Source organism: Dasypus novemcinctus, chromosome 6 (assembly GCF_030445035.2).
Source record: "Dasypus novemcinctus isolate mDasNov1 chromosome 6, mDasNov1.1.hap2, whole genome shotgun sequence".
Taxonomy (NCBI): domain Eukaryota; kingdom Metazoa; phylum Chordata; class Mammalia; order Cingulata; family Dasypodidae; genus Dasypus; species Dasypus novemcinctus.
Window position 1 is genome coordinate 23798951 of NC_080678.1, and position 18276 is coordinate 23817226.

Consider the following 18276-nt stretch of genomic DNA (forward strand, 5'->3'; position numbering starts at 1 on the left):
ACGTGTGGCCGTTGTCCTTCTGTACATACTAGCGTGACTACCTGATTCAGCTCTGTCTCCCCCGCAAGACTGTGGTGTTCGTAAAGGCGGAGGCAGTGTCTGTTTTGTTCACTGCTGTGTCCTCTGCACCTAGCACAGTGCCTGGTGTAGAGCTCAGTGTACTTTTGAAAATGAATGAATGGATGAAAGGAAGTTCTGTGGCCCAAGGCTGCTCACAGAACCAGGTTCACTGTGCTTTTGCACAACTGCAGGAAGTCCCGGGAGCCTCTTACTGAGCAGCCTGGATTAGTGCTGGGTTAGCAGCCCTTGGTTGAAAGGCAAAGTCAACAGGGGCCTACAGAGTCCCCTAGCAGGGCCCAGGAGAGCAGACACGGCCTGGTGAGGGGCCTGGTGTGAATTTTCTCTGTAGTCAATAAGCCACTGACTTGAGGAGTAAGCACCTGCTCAGAATCTAACAGTTAAAACAATAACAACAATAGTTTGCCTTTATTTATTTTTTTGCATAAAGAATGAACTTAGGTAACAATATGGAGGGAAGAAAAGAACATAAAATGTAAATTGAACACTATTTTTGTCCTTCCAATTCTTCTTTGATCTTTCCCAGTGTTATTGAATATCTTCACATCTTTCTAGTTTCCCTGTATGTATTCTGCTTCACATTTTTTGTTTTACACTTAGAATTACTGTACGTGCACATTTCCATGTACTGATGGCTCACATACTTTTCCTGCATTGGTTATTCTGAAATTTGATGTTTTAACAGTCAGTTTTGGGGGGAAAAAATCAGTCTTGGATATCTCGGTAAATCAGCAGACAGAGATATCTTATTTTTCACAGTTGTGGTGTGTCCACAGCTGGATGAGTCATAATGTTCAACAAACCCCCCCATTTGGGAGACATTTACTTTGTATTCTTTTTTTAAAAAATCTCATACACTATTGAGTGAACGTCCTCCAATAAAATTTTGCTTACCTGCAGGAGTTTATCTGTAGCATAACTTTCTCTAAGTGAAAATGTTGGGTCAAAGAATATGAACATTTAAAATTGAATTATCCTCCAAAATCACTTCCAAAATGCTTGAAATCCCTCCAGAAATCCGTTTCTTTTCTAAAGCTGCCAAGCTGAGATACATGTCAATATGCCATCGTTTATTTCACCATTTTCCTGTTGAGGCTTCGAGTTGCTTCCCATGTTTCCCATGTTTTGTTAGGTATGAGGTTACCATATTTTTTCAAATTCCTTAATATTTGAGTTTTGTACTCTTGCAAACATCGAGGTTAGATAGAAACAAGCAGTATTTCACCATGATTGTTTTCTATCTTATGCAGGTGAGAAAACTGAGGCTCAAGGGTCAGGTGATTTGCCCAGAATTAGGTGGTTAATGGCAGAGCGTGGCCAAGACCCCTGCCTTCTGCTTCCACCTGCAGGGCACTATTCCCCTGTGCTACATTGCAGGGGAGGACGAGCCAGCCCCCTTTGGGCCTCAGTGTGTGGAAGTGTGGAGCTTGTGGCTAGCTATGTTTGGATCCACATTTCCCTCCCAAAAACGACCGCAGCCCTCGGTACAGGGGTGATGCTGCCGTCTCGTCCCAGCAGAGCTGGGCACTGAGTTGGTGGTCCAGTGGGCTGATGGCGGAAGACCAATCCAGCTGTATCCTCCTCTTGGTTCTCAGGGTGGTTTTTGCAGGATTGGCTGGAGTCCGGGTGGTCTGTGGCTGGCCGTGGACTGGACCATGCTGAACTCCCTCCTTCGCTAAGGGTTTGAATTGGGTGGCCTGGCTCAGTAACGAGGTCTCCAACCACTGGAATTTATCAGCCACAAGTTTCTAGGAAATGCAAATCAAGGACCACAAAAGAAACACAGGAGGATTTCTAAACAGAGAAACACTAGGATGTGCTTCCTCTGAAGGCTTCAGAAGAAAGCGTTCTTGGGGGATTAAAAACAGAACAAGTATTCGGAAACCAGCTTTTCCCTGCCCAGACAGGCACTGGGAAGATGACCCGATCTGCAGACAAAAGCTTTAAAAGAGGGCATGGTCTGTGCCGCTGCAGGGTATAATTGTAGGGCAGGTGGCTCTCAGCACCCAGTTTCAATTCCCTCCAAACCTAGACCCATGTGATCTCGCTGTCTTGGGTCCCCACACTGGCACCCCACCTAGAGGGCAGGGAGCTGAAACGTCTACATCCTCAGTGTGGCTTATCTTTTCTAGTCCTTACTTGGATGAGTTCAAGTAATTCAGACAAGGGTGAGAATGACTGGTTGAAGTATTACTGATTTAAATGATATTCTAGGAAACCCAGAGAAATCTCTGTTTGGTAGAATATGAAGCAGATGTGAAGGGTATGGGGACCCATCCACTAGATATTTGTACTCCTGAAGCTATTTTTCTGTACTTCATCCTTTTACCCCTAGGCTGTAAGACTAGTAGTTAGCAAATGTGGAAATCTGTCAACTCTCTCTATCATGGCTGTTGTGTGCTTTTACTGGAATCCAAGTAGGTGACAATGTTTGTCTCAAGGAGCACACTGTTTCTCTCTGACAGTCCTTTCCTTTCAAGAAGTCACTTGAAGCCCACGTCCTCTGTCCTTCCACAGGTTCAGATGAAGAGTACATTTATATGAACAAAGTGACGGTCAATAAGCAGCAGAATGCCGAGTCCCAAGACAAAGGTATGGGCTGGGATTGTGGGTGGGATGGCTGGCTCCCATGGGAGGGGGACAATAGAAGCCCCAGTCCTGTCCCACACCTCCTCCCTCCCAGCCAGCCCCAGAGACAGGCCTGGCCGGCTGGAGTTATTTTGGGCAGCCACATTTTGGTCGATGGTATTTTGGGAGAATTTATTTTGGGATGTTTCAGTGGGCCACCTCCTTTCCTCTTAAAGGTCTCCCATCCCCTTCCTGGATAAGGAATCAAAAGTCTCCCATCCCCTTCAAGGATAAGGAATTTTGTCCCCAAAACCTCTCATTTATTCCCAGCATCATTCTAAGAATAGGAAGTCATAATTCAGATATTCTAAGCAAGCAGCTATTTACAGTTCCAATCCCACGGTCCTAGGTTATGTCTTTTGAGAGAAGTCTGGGTTTTCGTGGGGGCAGGAGGATGGTGGTATCAGTAACTACCTTGATGTTCAAAGATAATGTTCAAAGGTGCTCTCCTTGGCAGAACATTGTATCTTCCTTTGGAAGGACATATTCTGTCTTCCCTGGTGCTTCACTCTCCCGCTGTGCTCTGTGCACTGCTTCTCCCTGTCATAGCCTCCAGAAGTTGGTCTGGTCTGGCAGGAGCCCAGGGAGGCTCAGAAGCTTGCAGAGCCAACTGGTTGAAGGGAAGGGGCATCAACTCCCAAGCCTGTGACCCAAATGCAAAGGTTTAGGGAGAGGTGGGAGCACGATTCCCCAAAGCACTCAGTCTTAGGGGACTGGTGGCAGATTACTTGTACCAGCTAGAGGCTTAGATGCAAGACATCAGCCACCGAGGCCCAGGGATCAGACCTGCCTGCCCCTGGCTGCCTGGGCTGGAATGATCAGGCTCCAAAAGAACCTTGGGTGCCTCTTCCTCCACCTCCTGCTCCACCGCCAAGCCTGAGGCTCAGCAGAGCTCATCCACCTGACAGATGGCCACTCTGCCCAGGGCTGTTTGCCATCTGGGTAAACTGTGGGAAGGAAGAGCCATAATCACAGGGTCGGAGTGGAGAGTGTCTCAATATAGTGACCACCGGACAGCTCTGCGGATTGCTAAAGCGCTGTGGCTGGACTGTTTTTGACATGGGGCGGGCAGGCAGGAGAGAGGGTGTGGAAGCATTCCAGTAAGTCCAAACAGGCTGTCCGTGGCTGAGGCCCTCAGGCGCCCCATTCTTGGAGGGAAGACAATGGTCTGCTGGGTCTGCCTGCCCTGGTCATGAACACCTGCTCAAACAGAGCTCCCTGGTCCAGGTGACCAGACGTTCCTGGGTAATGAGATCCTACTGTGAGGCAGGGCACCCCTCACTGAAGCCCTTCTCTGCTTCCCGCCCACAGCACCTGAGAAGCAGGACCCGCTGACCAACGGGGAGCCCAGCCAGCATTCCTCGGCCCCTCAGAAGAGCCTACCTGACCTCCCACCACCCAAGATTGTAAGTATCAGTCCAAAACCCCGATTTCCCTGACTTGGTTTCCTTGAACTTGCAATTGTCCTTACTGGTTTTGGTCCATCAAGCACCCGGCATTTTCTGAGCACCTTCTATGTGCCGGGCATGGAGCCAGGTGCTGGGAGAGAAAAGACCAAAGTAATCCTCATCATTGTTGGCCCTAGGACCCAAGATGCTGCAGGTGACAGGCTTGGAGAGTGGAGGGAGACTGTTGATCAAGGGCTGCCATGTGCCTGCCATGCACCAGGCTCTTTCCCTAGCTGCATGTGAACAGGGCCCTGGACAGGTATATTCTCTAGCTCAGCCACAGCGACCTTTGTAAAGGTCATGACCATGTAAATCATATCTCGCTGAACTCTCTGCTTAAAACCTGCCAGTGGTGTTTACTGAACTTGGAAGACGCATCCTCATCCCTCGACATAGTCCCAGGGCCTATACCAGCTGGCTGTAGCTATGTGTCAAGCCTCGTCACATTTGCTCTTCACTCTGCTAACAGGACTGCAGTCACAATGGCCTCCTTTCCATCCCTACCACATGGTTGGTCCTGCCTTGGGGACTTTGTACTTCCTGGCCTCTTGCTCATCAATGGCTGCTGCCTCCTCATCTCTCAGGAAGCCTTAGACAGACCTTCCCTGACCTGGCTACGTGAGGCATCCCCATCCCACTCCTGCCCACTTACTCTGCCCTGCCACCCAATTACCCCTCCATGGCATTTGTCATCATTGATGTGATCTCGTTTATTATTTGTCTTCCCCACCAGACATGAGTTCCATTAGGACAGGACCATGTTTCTTATTTACCATTTCATGCCCACTGCCTGCACACAGTGGGCCACACCCAAATATTTGTTTAGATGGGTGGATAGGTGGATGGATGATAGCTGGCTGGGTAGGTGGGTGGATGGTTAGAAGGTTGGATGGGTGGGTGGATGGTGGGAGGGTGGATGAATAGATGGAAGAAAGGAAGAATGGGGGGAATGAATTGTATAGAATCATACAGACCTGGCTTCAAGCTTGGTTCTGCCAAGTACTAGCTTTTTGACCTTAAACACGTTATTTAAGGTCTCTGGTCCATTGTTCTTTGTGTTTAAATGGAAAGAATGTTAGCATCTGTCTCCCAGAATTGCTTTATTTAGCGGTTAAGCTGTACAGCACTTAGCACTCTCTTAGTATGCAGTGAGGGAAGGAGTGGTGTTTATACTTTATGGATGAGGAGAACAAGGATTAGAAGGATTAATGTCACACAGCCCTGAACTAGCAGGGTCAGATTTTGAACCCATGTTCTTTCCTCTGTTGGGTTTGGCAGGTGAGGCTTCCTAGCTAAGGTGGGGTTAGGGCTAGGAAGGATTTCCACGGGGAGCAGGGGTGCCGGGGTCAGCACCAGCAGGGCGCTGCATGGCTCTATGGTCCTCAAGCTCCCACTGGGCGACCCATGGAATTACATCACTGCTGAGAGTCCCAAGCCCCGGATGGCTTCAGACCAGGCCCCTTCCAGTCAAGCCTTCCCCAGGGGGTGGCTGGATTCCTCTAGCCCCTCTCCCGTGGCCAAAGTGGGGTGCCGTCTGTCATTCCACCATGTGGGGTAGTTGGGGCAGTTCTGGAGCCAAGGACGGTCTCCCATCAGATGAGACCCCCAAGCTGGGTTACAGGACTCCTCTCAGACTGGGCACCGCTTGATGGGCTGGTTCTGAGTTACCTGGTGTCCCCCATGCTGCCAACGATGCTGGTCACTGCACTCGCTGAGCTGCTGCTCCACACCACGCACAGAGAGCAGCGTTTCCGACAAAGGGTTTTCTGGTGTGTTCCAGGCGTCGTTCGCTGGGTGGTGGGTGAGGAAACGTGGCTGCTCTGAGCCAGGGCTGGAACTTTCCTATCCTGGATTCATCTTTTGCTCCTGACCCAGAGGCCTCTGGCCTTTGCCGAGGAGAAATGCCACCATCTGCCATCCATGGGGCAGCTGCTTATGAGTCCCTACCTGGCGGGTGGGAATGGACGTGCCCGAGTCTTCTGGGCACTGAGTCCAGAGGTGCTGAATGGGTTCCAGGAATCTGTGTTTAACAAACATGGTGGCGACCTGAGAGGGCTCAGGACTGGGCGAGGGGGTTGTAGTTATAAAGTCAACCAGGTCACAGGGCGGGGATTTGGCTTCCTTGCCCACGAGTCCCCGCAGCCCCTGGGATGCTGTTGGGTTCCATTACTCCCACACCTCAGCACAGAGGGCCCGGGGCTCTGGGTATGGAGTGCAGGGCCTTCAAGCGAGGTGAGGAGCAGAAGAGTTAGGGCCAACGGCCTTCCTCCAGAGCAGGCTTTCCCATCATCCGTGACGGGAGCTGCTCGGGGCCAGGGGCCAGGAGAGGATTTGTCAGCATTTGAGAGAAACCTGGTGGTGGAGTTGGGGAAAATGTCACCACCCAAGAATATCACGATTCTGGGGGGGGGGGGCCTTGAGACATGTGGCAGTTGTTCCTGTGGACAAACTCCAGGCCCTGGGGAGATTTTCAGTATGAGCCGGCGCTCTCCTTGTAGAGTTTCTCTGCTGAGAAGGACAGGCAGTGCTGGCGGCTGCAAGCCTTCCCAAGGCCCTCCTATCCTGGCCTGGGCACACACCTCACCCCAGGGGGCCCCTGAGCGTGGAGTGCACAGGGGGTGGCGTGAAGCACGGCTTCTCCCTCCTCCTCCATGTGCGTGCGAGCACACGTCGCCTCTCCCTCGGGCCACCGCTCTGGGCTGAAGCGGCCGTCCAAGACCCCAGATGGGTGGTGTCTGGGTAGAGGGGAGCAGCTGTGGCTGCTGGCTCTGACGGAGGAAATAAACCAGAGCAGCTGCAGCAAAGCGTGGGCCGGGGGAACCCTGCAGCCTTAGAGAAAACCACCTCTCTCCCCACCCTTGTGCCAGAGCGCCAGGGCTGCGTGGTGGCGCCTGCACCTGAAGGCCCCTCCCGCCCTGGCCCCTGGTGGCAGCAGCTGGAGCCTGCCGGGCCCCGGCCCAGGGTGCCACCAGCCCGCGCCGAGCCCTGGGTTCTCCTCACCAACCTCCCCAAGCAAGTCCAGCAGGGGAAGGGGCAGCGAGGGGTCTGGAGCAGCCTCGGGGGCGGGGACGGTGACTCAGGCAGCCGTCTGCACAGCCAGCTGCCGTGGTCACCGCAGGAGGAACAGATGGTCGCTGGCCACGTTCATCCTCCTGCCTAGCACGGCCATCTCCGCCCCCTCCCCTCTGCGGCCTGAACGCACAGTTGTGCAGGTCGTAAGTGAGACGCTCTGCAGGAAGCAGCTCACCCCACCAAAGGCCATTGCCAATGTCAGGCTGCAAAGCCGGGGCTGGCCTTTTCGGTGAACCTCCAACCTGGGAAACTTGCACAGGGCACTCTGGGCAGGAGCTTAGAGCTGCAAGGATGCCTTGTGCCCTGTGGGCCACCCGTCATCTTCAGCTCCTGTGTCTGAATCAGGGGTCCACCAGCTACTGCATCGGCGCACTGCCTGCTCCTCGGAGCGCAGCCCTGCTGTTTACCTGATGTCAGTGCCTGCTCTAAAGCTATAGCAGCAGGGTTGAATAGCCGTACCAAATGGCCTGCAAATCCCTAAAACATTTATTATCTGGCCTTTTGCAGAAGCTTTGCGGACTGCTGGTAGACCACGCTGAGTGCAGTTTTCTGTCTTTCCTCCTGAACCATCTCTATGTATGGAGACAGTAGCTTTCTTCCTGTCCTTTGTTGTGAGCCACCAGAAAACCATTTCGTGTTTTGAAATCCAATGTCTTCTGCATCTTCATTTACTAGTCACAACCTTCATCATCATCATGATAATTAAAATAATAGTCCTTCATCATTAACCCCGGGAGATTAAGATCTTTTTTCCTTTGAACTCTGTTAATAGGCCATTGAGTCATGTAGTTCTTCTCTTCTGAATTGTACACAAATTGTTTTATCCTTTAACTTGCCCCAGTGCATGTCTTTTGTTGCCCCAGGAGGGACCCAATCCTGTTTCTCAAGGTGCAGGATAAGCCAGGACAGGCCCCAAAGTCTGGTCTGTATCTTTCCAGGGTACATCTTTCCTTTCTCCAAAAAACACATGTCCATGCAACTTTTCTCCCTCTGATTGATACTTTTACATTTTAATTTTTCAGGTTAGTGAAAAACTAATATTTACTGAGTATGTAATAGTGCTGGTTTTAATTCTTACAACAATCAATGGGATAAGCAGGTCTGTTCTTCCCCATTTTATAGCTTAGGAAACAGGGACAGAGGGGTCAAGAAACATGTCCAGAGTCACGCAGCTAGAATGTACCAAGATCAGGAATCAAACCCTCGGCCTGGAGCTTGGCTTTCTCACGACTGCCCTACACTGCCTCTCTGTATAGATTCATAAAGCATGTGTCATATACGGAGGATTTAAATGGCCCTGGAACTTCTCCCTCCCTGGTGTTCCACCCCTAACCAGAATGGCAGACCCGTAGACAGAGCGTAGGTGCCGATGACCCCCTGCAGAGGAGCCCATTCCCCACTAGCCCAGTCCTCGTAACGGAATCCAGACAGGGAGCCAGATCCGGGAGGTCTGGAGCTTCTCTCCAGCTGGGACTTGCCTCCACCTACAGGGAAGGGTCCCAGTGGGGCTTGGAGGCTGGAGGGGAGGCCCAGCCAGCTCTGGAGGCCTGAGTCTGGACCTGCTTGTAGATACCTTATCACTCCTGAGATGACAGGGTGCCTTCTCCTTGGGGCCAGGCAGCTGGCCCTTAGAGGATGATGGCAGCTGGCTGACCCTTCCTCTGACCCTGGAGCCTTCTGGGTGGCCAGGAATGGCCGAGGGAGAAGAGACTTCTCACCAGGCCAGTTGCGGCAAAGGCAGAAGTTCACCCGTTAGCAGCTATTATTGGCAACCACTGCGTGGATGGCCCTGGTAGAGAAGCCCCTCACCCAGGACTTGGGAAGGGGCCCTGCCTGAGGTGCCATTCACATTCTCCCTTCAGCAGCTCCATCTGCCAGCCCAGTGCGGTCCCCCGCCTGCTGGGGAAAGGACCAGCGTTCCCCTGCTCCTCCCTGCCAGTTGGGGGCTGCGCTCTCGGGGGCGGCTGTCAGCAGCCCTGCCCGGGCTGAAGGCTGGGAGCCTGGCTCCGAGTCTTGGTGTGAGGCCAAGTCAAGTCAGAAGGGGCGCGCTATTGGGCCCAGGTGATGGGCTGGCCTCTGCTGACCCTCTTTGCGTAGCTGTGTCTCAGCCTCCAGGACAGCGCACCCTCACTGTTCAGCATGAAGATTCCCAGGTGTGGAGGGTCCTCAGACCAGGGCAACATCAGCCTCCTTGTAGGCAATGCGTGCTGGGCACTGTCGAGACATCATCACTGCTGTCTCATTGAATACTATTTTACACAAGAAGGAAACTGAGGCTCAGAGAGACTGTCACATATGCAAGGTTAAAGCTAAGAAGTCCTAAATCCAGAATTTAAACCCTGTTAAACTAACTTGAGATCCATTTAAATAGACTCTAGACTCCATGCCACATTGGACTTGGATCCTGGTTTTGGTGGATCAGCCCCAGGAGCATTATTCTGCTCTGGGGAAGCTGGAAATGAAAGTCCTCAGAGCCTATCCTGGGTACAGGCCCACAGGGGTCTGAGCCCAGGCTGACTAGTTTCCTACCATCTCCTAGGCCGGGACAAGGGGAGTTCCTAAAAATAAGCCCATTTTCCAAGGCAAGGGTATCTGGACTCCGGCTTCCAGCCCCTGCCATAGGCCAGGGAATCCCCAAAGGCTTAGGGATCCACCTGAACTCAGGGCCCCCATGAGGTCCATCTGTTGGCCTCTACTCCATGATCTTTCCCCACCCCCTTACTATAAAGAATCTTATATCACTTCTACTTGGAGCCATCTGAAGCTCTGGGTTGCTTCGTCACGTGGAATCCACCTCAGGTTTCCCTTGGCTCTCCTCTCAGGGGGTTCGTGATTCAGAAAGACACCAGAGACTCATGTTCAGTGTTGCTCATGCATTTATGGTTTGTGCATGGTCACATTCCTGCAATAATCTACCTCTTTTTTTTTTCCCCCTCTGCTATTGCTTGTAAGGTTATCTTCACATCCAACAGCCATTTTATGGGTGGGATAATGGAGGGACAGGGAATGATCTCATGCTCTATGTACCATGCAGTTGCATGTTTTTTCCTACTCAAAATGTGCCCACACACCCCCATCCCTGTAGGAAGCCATGAGCATCTTTGAGATTCAGCTCAAAGGTCCTCTCCTCTGTGCATCCTAAATGCTCCTCTCATACTGCCCGCTCCCACAGAACTCATCTCTGTAATAGCACGACTCCCAGTGTACTTGCCAAGTAGCTTCTAAACATTCTCCACCTAGCAAGGTCTTCTACAACTCACTTCTGAACATCTGGATGTGTCCCTGGCATCACGTCCACAGGAACCATCCAATATTTGTTGAATGAGTGATGGAATACATCATGACAAGCGCCAAGGATTTAGAAACCTGGCCTTCCTTCTCAGTGGGGCACTGGATAGACCAAATGCTTTGTGGCCAGCCTTGACAGCTGCCATGGCAGCCCTGTCTGGACCTTGATGTGCACTATGCATTATGGGCATAACGACATCTTGTGTGTGTGATCCTCATTCTACAGCAGGAAAACTGAGGCTCAGTGAGGTAAGCAACTTGCCCACAGCCTTTTAGCTGTGGGTGAAATGGATGCTATGGCCTGGGTGATCAATGGGTGAAATGGATGCTGTGGGCTGGGTGGAAGATGGGTGAAATGGATGCTGTGGGCTGGGTGATCGATGGGGTTGTGATGCTCCATGCTCTGCTTCCCAACTGACTTGAAGTCAGTTGGCATCGTTTCTCCTGGACTTCCTCCTCCTAACTTAGAGGGTTAACTAAATTGTTCCCTGGTGTGGCACATCTGAAAATATTTGTTATTTGTTCATTCCACAGATTCCAGAACGGAAACAGCTTCCCATCCCAAAGATTGAGTCTCCGGAAGGTTACTATGAAGAAGCTGAGCCGTACGATACATCTCTAAATGGTACACCCAGCATCCCGGGAGGGGTCTTACCATTTCCTGTGCAGATGCCTGTGTCAGCCAATCTGGTGCTGACCGACACGCCCATCCTGGGCTGGAAAGCAAAGAGCAGCTCAGAGTGTGGCCCAACTGATGGTGGGCCCAACTGATGGTGGGACACAGGGCATTTGGCCTCTGTTCTGAGTGGGAGCCCCAGCCCATATGGAAGGAAGAGCTTGGGATGGCACCCAAGTTTTTGGGGTCTGATGTTCTCTGCATCCCCACATGGAGGTTGCTAGATTTGGCACTGCCATGTGATGGAGGGGGCTGGTGCTGGCCAAGGGGACCAAGGCCCTGGTAAGCAAAGGAAAACAGTGGGCAGGCTGAGTCTGGTCCCGTTTCCAGGCTCTTCCATACATTCACTCAACACTTATTTATTGTACCCCCACTCTGTGCCAAGCACCCTTCTAGAAATCAGGGGCACGGCCATGCTCAAGACGAGCCACTCACATTCCAGTGACAGAAGACAGACCACAAAAAGATAACCTGTAATGTGGTAGGTGTTTGTACACGTTAGGATGGAAAATGGAGCAGGGGGTGTTGTTTTAGCTAGGGAAGTCCTCTCTGATAGCTTGACCTTGAGCAGATTCCCGAATGAAGCAGGGAGTAGGTCATAACAGATATTTGCAGGAAGGATTTTCCAGACAGAGAGGACTGTGCGTGCCAGGCCCTGAGCTCTTCCTGGTGAGTTTGAGGAACAGCATGGCTGGAACAGGAGGAGGCAGAGGACAATGACAGGAGACAGGGACATGCAGGTGGCCTGCAGGTCATGCTGAAGTCTTTGACTTTTGCTCTGAATGAGACCGCAAGCCTTTACCTAGTGACTGACCTAATGTATTAGGCATTAAAAGATGGCCCTGGATGTTTGTGGGGAACAGGCTTTGGGGACAGGGCTGATGTTGGAGCTCCTTTTCCTTGGCCAGTGGCTCGCAGCCTGAGAAAGACTAGAAATGCACCTGGTAAGGGGGTTCTAGACACGGAAAAGCCCCAAAGGTTCTGGAAGAGGTGGCTGTACCCTAACCTCAGGGCAGCTGCACTCTGCTTCTCTCATATTCTTCTTACCTCCTTCTGATTTCTCCCAGTATAAATGAAAGGGTTTTGCGAGCATAAAGGAATTGGCAAACAGAAGAGATGAGCACACACAATTCCTGGTGGTGGGAATGAACTCGGCTGAAAGGCGGGCATAAAGAAAGGGAGCTAGGATAAGCTGGGACTTGAAGCCACGCCGGCTTCTTTCCATGCTTTACCTGCCTTGTGGTCCTAGCAGCTGAGTGGGTGGCATGGGTCTGTTTTGACTGAGGTTGTCGTGAGGGGCTAGTTTTGTAGGCAGGCGTCACTCAGCTTTAACCCACTGAGCACATGAGGCGTTGTCGAGTCACGGGTCTGGGCTGTGGTTTCAGACCTAAGCCGAGGGTGCAGCGCTGATGTCTGGACACATCTCGAAGCAGACTTCCCACGGTGAGCACCCAAGCGTCCAGAGCTGGTCTCCAGCTGCAGGCAGTGCCCATGGGGGCCTGCCTCCCAGACACTCCCAGGGCGCCTGCTGGGGGGCAGGACACTTCATCTCAAGCTTTGTGTGAGAGAGACACAAGTTGTCAGAAAGACCCGGGCTCCTTGGCATTTCTCTCTCAGTGGTGAATTCACACCGGTTACAGCCAGGACTGGGGTCACCACAAGGAAGTCTGAACTCACCAAGCAGAGGAGGTCAGGAAAACTTGGAGATGGGGCAAATCCAGCTCCAGAAATGACAGTCAAGGTGGGGGGAGAAGGCCAGATCGCCTCGGCCCTCCTGGAGGATGACGTGACGTGAAGGGTTCACACTTACTAAAAGGACAGTGCTTCACCTGGGTTAGGCACTGGCCTGTCCTCAGGGTCCTGCTGTGTCCCCTACACCTGACCTACTGAGCACTGGGCTGTGCAGGCTGCCACAAGAGAATAGCTGTTGGGTCCAGCTCCTGGCTCCAGGTGGCTCACTGCTGGCCATTCTGCTGACTTCCAGCAAAAGATCAGGCTCTTAGACTCTCATCCTGTTTCATCAGCACTGTCCCCACACTGCTCTTCTGGGTCTGTTTCCTCTAAGTAAAAATTAGTAAGTGCTCTGATGGCCTGTGCTGGAGATAACAGGGCCTGCCCTGCTTGCTGAGAGATCGAGTACTTCATTTATGACCTCTCATGCTGGGTAATGCTAGCTGCTGTAACAAATAACCCCCAAGCTCAGTTTCTAGTAATGCAATAAAAATCTGTTTCTCTTTCTTGTAACAGCTCTGTGTGGGTATTACTGGTCAGTAGGTACTTTAGGAACCCAGGTTTGGCCATCCTCTAGGGCCCCAGAGTCCTCTATAGAAAGTAGAGAACTCCTATCCACTTTTTAAAAGCGCCAGCCAGAAGTGACACATCCCTTCTTCCCACATTCTGTTGGTGTCACGTGGCCACATGGTCATCTCAGGATGTAAAGGGGGCTGGGAAATGAAGCTCATGGGTGCCTCTAGTGATAGGCCTACACCTACCTCCTCTGGGAAAGCACTGATATCTGGTGGACAGGCAGCTGTGCCTCCACATCTGGATCTGGATCTCTGAACTTGAGCCTGCCCCTTCATCTTGTCTCTCTCTGTCTTGTCTCTGTTGCCTCTGCATATCGTACAGGTCCTTCTGGCAGATGTCCCCCCAGTGAAGTCCCCAGATGGGTGCAGGTGCCCGAAGGAGTTGTTTACGCCACAATCACTCTGGGTACTGCTTGCCCCCAGAACCAGAACGCCAGTGTCTCCTTGCCTGCTGCTGGCTCCCAGAGATGGGGTGCATGCTCCAAGGGGGGGCACTGCCCTTACGCATGGGTCCTGCACGTCCATGCCTGTGTGTCAGCCTTCCAGGAGTGACTTACCCTGCCCTCTCCAGACCCCTGCCCATGGCACCCAAACTCACGGCTTAAAGACTCTGCACTGCATGCTAGCTGCTGTAGCAGTAGCCCTCGATGTGGTTTATGGTCTTACGATAAAAGTGTTTCTCGCTTGAGGAACAATTCAATGTGGGGTATTACTGGTCAGTATGTTGTTCTTTCGCCTGTTCTCAGTGGACACGGTAGGGCACAGCCTACCTGGGGACAGCAAATATGGGGACAGAATTACCTGAGCATCCTGCCTTTCACCCCTGTTGGCTCTGTGACTCCAGGAAGCCAAGTATGTTTTAAGAACATCCTACGTTTATGTCATGTTTGATTCTCTTAAGGGTAAATCCTATCGTTAATACATTTGCCCTAAGTTTCCTCCCAGCCTCTTCAGCTACTGTGCTGTTTCTTCTCAATTCCCTTCCTGATACCCATGGAGGGGGATGAGCAGGTGTTCAAATTCTCTATGAAATACATGGGAAAAACACAGAAGCACCAAAAAGTGAGGGGATTTACCCAACTTCTTCACTCTCAACTTTCTGGCCTCCCTCTATTAATTTTTGTTATTGAAGGGAGTTTTCCAGTGACCTTGAATCATTCTTATTCAAGAGAATACAATACTGACAATGAGGAAATGTTTTAAAATCGCCCTGATCCTACACCCTACCAAATCAGCTGCTTTGACTGCTCCATCTTGCCTCACAGTGTTGTCTATTTGCATATGTAATTTTAATTGTGCCTTTCCACTGTCTAAAGGAATTTTTTGAATTGCCACTAGTCTTCAGAGTCTTAATTGATCTGAGTGGCCTGGTATGTTCCTAAGTGCATGAAGTCACACTTTACCTACCCAGTCCCCTTCTGCTGACCTTACCTGCAGGTAACCTTTCCCCCTCCTTTTTTTAACACTAGTTTTCCAGGACAAACTCCATGGACTGGGATTACTGGCTCAGAGAATATGGTTTTTGTTGTTGTTGTTGTTGTTGTTGTTGTTTTTAATGGCTTTCAAAACAACAGCCTGCCAGATTGCCACCAACAATGTCAGAGCTCAGGGTCCCGCCCTGGGTACTGCCACTTGGTCATCCTTGCTCTGAAATTATAAACGGTGCATCCTTGCTCTGAAATTATAAACGGTGCAAGTTTTTTTTATTAAGCCATGAAGTAGAGTAGGACCACAATACTTTTCAAGAAAACTGATTATTTAAAATGTTATTTCTTAGAAATATGAGATCAAAACAGAGTCACTGCCATTATAGATACAATAAATGTTGCAGTGACCCTGTTCCATTTTCCTGTATTCTACTTCAAATGTGGGTCTGTTTCCTTAGCATGCAGGAACCTAGCTACGCAGAGTAGAAGGGGCTTCTGGAGAAGGGAGCACTTGGGGGTGTGGGCTGTCTCTTTTCTGCGGAGTGCCACGTGGAGGAAAGGGGTGTTCTGTCACCCTGACTTGGGGGAAAAACAAGGACCACTGAGAAGCAGTTGCAGGGAAGTGCGGGGGGTGGACCTATTTCCTAACTGGTGGGGCTGGCCCGTGATGGAAAGAAGTGCCCAGTGACCTGGAGGTAGTGAGTTCCCTGGCCGTGGGGAATTCAGCCAGAGGCTGGAATGGCACAAGGTGGCCGTAGATGGGGTTCCTGTGCTGAGCCAGGGCTTGGGCGGGAAATCCTGAGGTCTGTCCTCCCGGCTCCGTGTCCTGTTTTTCAGGGTCTCTTTGTTTTCTTCAGGAGTAGTTTTTGTTGGCCTCCAGTGAACAGAACAGTGAGGCCAGGAGAGCAGAGCAACTCTTGCAGGGGAGTGAGGGCCACACTGAGGTGGAATGTGTAAGAGAAGCATGCATGATTGCACTTTGATGAGTTCTGGAGTTCTTTCAAAACAAAACAAACACAGTGGTTGACTCATTGCCAAAGGTAGGGGAAAAGGGTAGAAGAAGCGGTGTTTGGGCTGGGACGCATACGAGCAGGGAGGCAGAGGGTTCTGTGAAGGAAGAAAAAGTGGATTCGAAACAGGGTTACGACTTGGGGGGGGGTGGGTATTCAAAACTGCTATTGTTTTTTTTAGCCCTTTATTTCTGTGGAACCACAGACCCTCTCTGCCCCTGGGCCGAACAGGCGCAGCCGGGTGGCCACTGGAGGTCCGCTGCGTGTGCAGCCCAGGGCTTCGATGGTGACGTTCTCTTCCCCCTGAATGCCTAGGGCAACATAACCCTGAAAGAGCCCCCCACGCACCCACACCCTCCCCTCGGCTGAGGAAACGGATGCCCCACGTGGAGCTTTCTCAAGAGCAAGCAGTGGGTCCAGGCGGGGGAGTCTCCTCAGAGGATTCTGTGGTGTCGGAGATGCCAGGGTCTGAGGAGGAAAGGGGGAGACTTCCGGTTTTAGGGCATCTGCTGGCCAGATGCCGCATCCAGGGGGCTTTGTGGGGGAGCGCTGGGGGCTGCGAGGGCCCCCAAAGGCCAGCACGTCCTGCGCGAGGCGGGCTGTGACGGAGCTGGTCTCCCTTGCAGAGGACGGGGAGGCGGTGAGCAGCTCCTACGAGTCCTATGATGAGGAGGAAAGCAGCAAGGGCAAGTCGGCCCCCTACCAGTGGCCCTCGCAGGAGGCCACCATCGAGCTGATGCGCGACGCCCGGATCTGCGCCTTCCTGTGGCGCAAGAAGTGGCTGGGGCAGTGGGCCAAGCAGCTCTGCATCATCAAGGACACCAGGCTCCTGGTGGGTGGGCCGCGGGCCGCGTTCCGGGAGGAAGGGTGGGAGAGGGTCCCCGCTACCAGGGGTTGGACCCTTTTTGTGCTAGGAGTTTCTAAACCTCTCCCTAACCTGAGAGGATATGCAGAATTTCATGCGAGTGGATGAAGGTACATTTTCTTAAGTAGAAAGTTCTAACAGTTTCCATCAAAGGGAGCGGTAGTTACCTCTCTCCCACCCATCCACTTTTTTCATGGATCTTTTTTTTTTTTTTTAGATTTATTTATTTATTTATTTCTCTCCCTCCCCTCCCCCCCCACCCAACCTGGTTGTCTGTTCTCTATGTCTACTTGCTGCATCTTCTTTGTCCGAGGCACAGGAATCTGTGTTTCTTTTTGCTGCGTCATCTTGTGTCATTTCTCCGTGTGGGTGGTGCCATTCTTAGGCAGGCTGCACTTTCTTTCGCGCTGGGCGGCTCTCCTTATGGGGTGCACTCCTTGCGCGTGGGGCTCCCCTGCGTGGCATAGCACTCCTTGCACGTGGGGCTCCCCTACGTGGGGACACCCCTGCGTGGCAGGGCACTCCTTGCGCGCATCAGCACTGTGCATGGGCCAGCTCCACACGTGTCAAGGAGGCCCGGGGTTTGAACTGCGGACCTCCCATGTGGTAGACGGACGCCCTAACCACTGGGCCAAGTCCGCCGCCCCTTTTCATGGATCTTTTTGTCCCTGGTCCGCAGGCTCACTCTTCCTCACACCGGCACTGGAGGTGTTGGGTGGAGCCTGCCGCCCAGTCAGGGCTGGCCTAACCCAGCCCCCAGCCCCCATTCTGGCTACGGCTTCCATCCGTGTCCCATGAGAATCATGGTTTATCTTCTCAGAAGTTGCAATATTTTGAATGACTGTAAGACAAGACCCATAAAGGCACCAGAAGATGTTACTCTCACAACAGTCCCGTTTCCTGTCATTTTAAATTAAAATTCACAGTTTTATGTCCTGATTTGAAGTTCCATGGAATTATTATAAACACCTTTTCTTCATTCCTTACAACACGCCCTGTTCCGTGCAAACTTTTTTTTTTTTTTTGGTAATCCTGTTAAACAACCCTCTCTCAGCGCAAAGTATTTTCTTTGGTGGGTGAGAAAAGCCCCTTCATTCCTTTTCTTACACATCGTCTTCCTCAGTAAGCAGGTAATAAACTTAGTTTTTGTTCACCATGGATCCTTAACTGGGGAAGCAGAATAAGAAATGCTGAGAGGTAGGGAAATGTTCAAAATTAGTTCCGCCTTGGATAAGTGACAGTTGCCCTCAGAGAACAACTTTTAGGAGCTTCCCCAGGCCTGGAGGGAGGATTGAGCCATTTGCACAAGCAGGCCCTGGACCATCCCTGGCCGAGGCTGGTGAGGAGGCACGAACGACAGGGCGACAGCCACCTTGTCACACTGAAACTGGGGACGGGAGTGGCTGCTGTGTGAGGACGCCCAGCCTCTCAGCTTCGTTGGGCCAAGCGGGTTCTCAGTGCGTCTGCCAGGCCCGGAG

General features: G+C 51.8%; 1 protein-coding gene across 17 annotated transcripts in view; it reads left to right on the plus strand.

Moving 5' to 3' along the window:
* Positions 1 to 18276, plus strand: part of AFAP1L2 (actin filament associated protein 1 like 2) — a 114001-nt gene that overhangs the window by 74960 nt on the left and 20765 nt on the right. For 9 of the 17 annotated variants that reach the window (XM_058298342.2, XM_058298343.2, XM_071215660.1 and 6 more), the window contains 4 exons: positions 2596 to 2670; positions 4018 to 4112; positions 11049 to 11139; positions 16560 to 16765. In XM_058298342.2, the coding sequence (XP_058154325.1) occupies positions 2596 to 2670; positions 4018 to 4112; positions 11049 to 11139; positions 16560 to 16765 (467 nt within the window). Of the gene's footprint in view, positions 1 to 2595; positions 2671 to 4017; positions 4113 to 11048; positions 11140 to 13818; positions 13903 to 16559; positions 16766 to 18276 lie in introns of all 17 variants that reach the window. The other 8 variants (XM_023589232.3, XM_058298339.2, XM_058298338.2 and 5 more) reach the window with 1 other exon arrangement.